The sequence below is a fragment of the Manacus vitellinus genome, unplaced genomic scaffold (genome assembly GCF_001715985.3).
Source record: "Manacus vitellinus isolate BGI_N305 unplaced genomic scaffold, ASM171598v3 scaffold_188_pilon, whole genome shotgun sequence".
Taxonomy (NCBI): Eukaryota; Metazoa; Chordata; class Aves; order Passeriformes; family Pipridae; genus Manacus; species Manacus vitellinus.
Genome location: NW_021939318.1, coordinates 23,397 through 26,469, shown reverse-complemented (window position 1 = coordinate 26,469; position 3,073 = coordinate 23,397). Strand labels below are relative to the sequence as shown.

Here is a 3,073-nt window from a genome sequence, read left to right as displayed (position 1 = left end):
CTGGGGCTCACAGGGCTGTCCCTGGGGCTCACAGGGCTGTCCCTGGGGCTCATGGCCCTGCCTGTGCTCTCTCCACAGATTCCGTGGATGCTGCCAAGACCAGCAAACTGGTGAGTGCCCCCAGTGCTTCGGCACCGCTGAAGGCTTTTGTCCCTTTGGGAAGAGCACACGGACACACACGTTCAGCTCAGTGCTCTGGGATGAAGTGCCCATGGAAAAGTGAATTTATTCTGAGCCCATGGGAAACGAGGTGTAAAAATGTCATTTTGGGCCACTGGCCGGGAGTTGGTTGGTCCCTGAGGGATCACCCAGTGCTGGCCCTGGTGTTCCATGTTTTGATCTGAGTCCAGCTGATATTGCAGCATTCCCTGGCTGCTTCCTTCAAACCCTGATCCTCATGAAATCATGGAATGGTATGGGTTGAAAGGGACCTTAAATCCCATCCAGTCCCACCTGACACCTTCCTCTATCCCAGGTTGCTCCAAGCCCTGTCCAACCTGGTGTTGGATACTTGCAGGGGTGGGGCAGCTCCAAGGACTCTCTCATCCCACAGGAAGAGTGCATTCCTTGGAATAAGTGACATTGGCTCTCTCTGGCTCCTGCACCTCCGAGTGTCTTTATCCAGGAGCTCCAGTGGCTCCTGGGACATGGATAGAGGCATGTCATATCCATTTGGGATGGGCATTTCCTAAGGAACAGGAAACTGGAGCAGGTTCCTGTCTCCAGGTAGTGCTGAAATCCACCCAAACAGCTGTGCAGGTGTGGGATAGTGAGGAATCATGGAATTCTGAGGTTGGAAAAGCCCCCTGAGACCGTGGAGTCCAGCTGGTCCCCAGCACTGCCCAGGTCACCACTCCTGGGGAGCAGTGATGGCACTGGGTGATCCTGGGGACACAGAGGATGGATTTGTGTGTCTGGGGTAGAAACTGGATTTTCCTCAGGGACAAACTGGTCCAGCTGGGGTGTGGGAGCTGTGGGAAAGGAAATGGCTCCCCTGGGGACAAGGGGCTGCTCCCGTGTGTGGCACCTGCAGGGCTGGGCCGGGGCATCGAGGCCCAGCCTCCTGCACTGCCATTCCAGATTATTCCCAGGAGTGGGAATTCTCCTCCCCATCCTGCTGTGGAGCCGGGTGCTGGGTCAGAGTCTGGGCACAGCTGGGATGGGGATGGAGCAGCACTGTGGGGTGCTCCAGGGGGCTCAGACCCCGGGGGATGTGAGCTGCAGCCAGAGGGCAGGGTAGAGGAGAATTCCCTTCCCTGTACTAAAGGGATTTGGGAGGTTTTTTTGGGTTTTCCTGCTGTGTGCTGGCAGGCCCCTGGCACTGCTGGGGCCTGTGCCCCGTGTGTTCCCTGCCTGACCCCAGCATCGAGGCTCCTGCTTTAATTATACCCTGGAGTTAATTAAAAGGCAAAGAGTATTTAGTAAGTGAAATCAGGATGCTGAAATGGGGATTGTTCTTGGAATGTTTTGTGCTGCTGGTGTGGAGAAGGGATCAGGACAGGAGGTGCTGCTCGATGCACTGCAGTGCTCCAGGGCATTCCCACTGGGTTGGTGTGGAACCATGGAATGGTTTGGGAGGGACCTTAAATCCCATCCAGTTCCATGGGCAGGGACACCTTCCACTGTCCCAGGCTGCTCCAAACCCCATCCAACCTGGCCTTGGACACTTCCAGGGATCCAGGGGCAGCCACAGCTTCTCTGGGCAACCTGGGACAGGGCCTCACCTCCCTCACAAGGACAATCTGCTTCCCAATATCCCATTTTCCCCTGCCCTCTGGCACTGGGAAGCCATTCCCCCTTGTCCTGGCACCCTTGGCACCCTCTCCCTCCAGCATCCTGGGAGATCCTGGCACCCCAATTCCTTCTTTGGTGTACTCGTATTTGCCCCATGAGATGATCTCTTTCCCCTTGGATGTGTCCTGGTTCCCAAGTTCCCCGTGCTGGGGGTGGATCTGTGTCCCCGGGGTGAGGGGGTGACTGAGGCTGCTGACGAGCCCCGCTGTGATTTCCACCTTAACTGGTTTCACTTTCCCCGGATATATTCCCTCTCCTGCCCGTCCTGCAGGCCGGGTGTTCCCGGGGGAATGGGTGTTCCCGGGGGAATGGGTGTTCCCGGGGCATCCCCGGATCCCTGGCAGGGCCGGGTGTTCCCGGGGGAATGGGTGTTCCCGGGGCATTCCCGGATCCCTGGCAGGGCCGGGTGTTCCCGGGGGAATGGGTGTTCCCGGGGCATTCCCGGGTCCCTGGCAGGGCCTGTCTAACGTTCCTTCTGTTCCCTCCTCACGCAGCGCGGAGCGAAGCCCAAGAAGGTGCTGTGTGACCCGTGTGACCCCTGGGTGTGGGGGCATGTGGGGCCATCGCCATCCTCACCCGCCATCCCGGCCATCCCAGCCCTGCATGGCTGCTCCCTGCATGTGCTCCCACATCCACGTGGCATCATGGAATGGTGGGGTGGGAAAGGCCTCGGAGACCCCCCAGCTCCCCCGGCGCTGCCGAGGCCACTCAGGCCGTGTCCCTGAGTGCCACCTCTGCAGGGCTGTTAAATCCCCCCGGGGTGGGGGCTCCCCCCTGCCCTGGGCAGCCTCTTCCGATGCTTTACAACCCTTTCCATGAAGGAATTTTCTCGGTATCCAACCTGAACCTCCCCTGGCACAAGCTGAGGTTGTTCCCTCATAGATATTTTTGTAAAACCCTCTGGTGACTCGGGGACAAGTGGCACCTCCTCAGGGCTTTCCCATTCTGTCCCTGGGCTCTGGCTCCTCCTGGGGACACCCAAAACCAGCTGGTTTGGGACAATTAGTGAAGCCAAAAATATTTTGTACCAGGATGAGCCAAAACTCCAAAGGTCTTGGCAAAGGATCCCGGAATGGTTTGGGTTGGGAGGGATGTTAAAGCCCATCTCTTTTCATGCCCTGCTGTGGGCAGGGACACCAAATCACCATTCCCTGCAGGGTCTTTGGGGAATATTTTTTCCCCAAGGGAATCTTGCCAAGGTGAGCACTGCAGACATGGAAAGGACCCGGCATTAGCACTGGGAGGGAGGGAGGAAGGGAGGAGATGGTACCTGGAGCCC

At 58.2% G+C, this 3,073-nt stretch overlaps 1 protein-coding gene across 1 annotated transcript in view; it reads left to right on the top strand.

The window, feature by feature from the left end:
• Nucleotides 1-3,073, top strand: part of DCTN1 (dynactin subunit 1) — a 25,239-nt gene that overhangs the window by 3,999 nt on the left and 18,167 nt on the right. Inside the window, exon 3 of the mRNA XM_029958966.1 lies at nucleotides 79-110. Coding sequence (XP_029814826.1) covers nucleotides 79-110 — 32 coding nt within the window. The remainder of the gene's footprint in view (nucleotides 1-78; nucleotides 111-3,073) is intronic.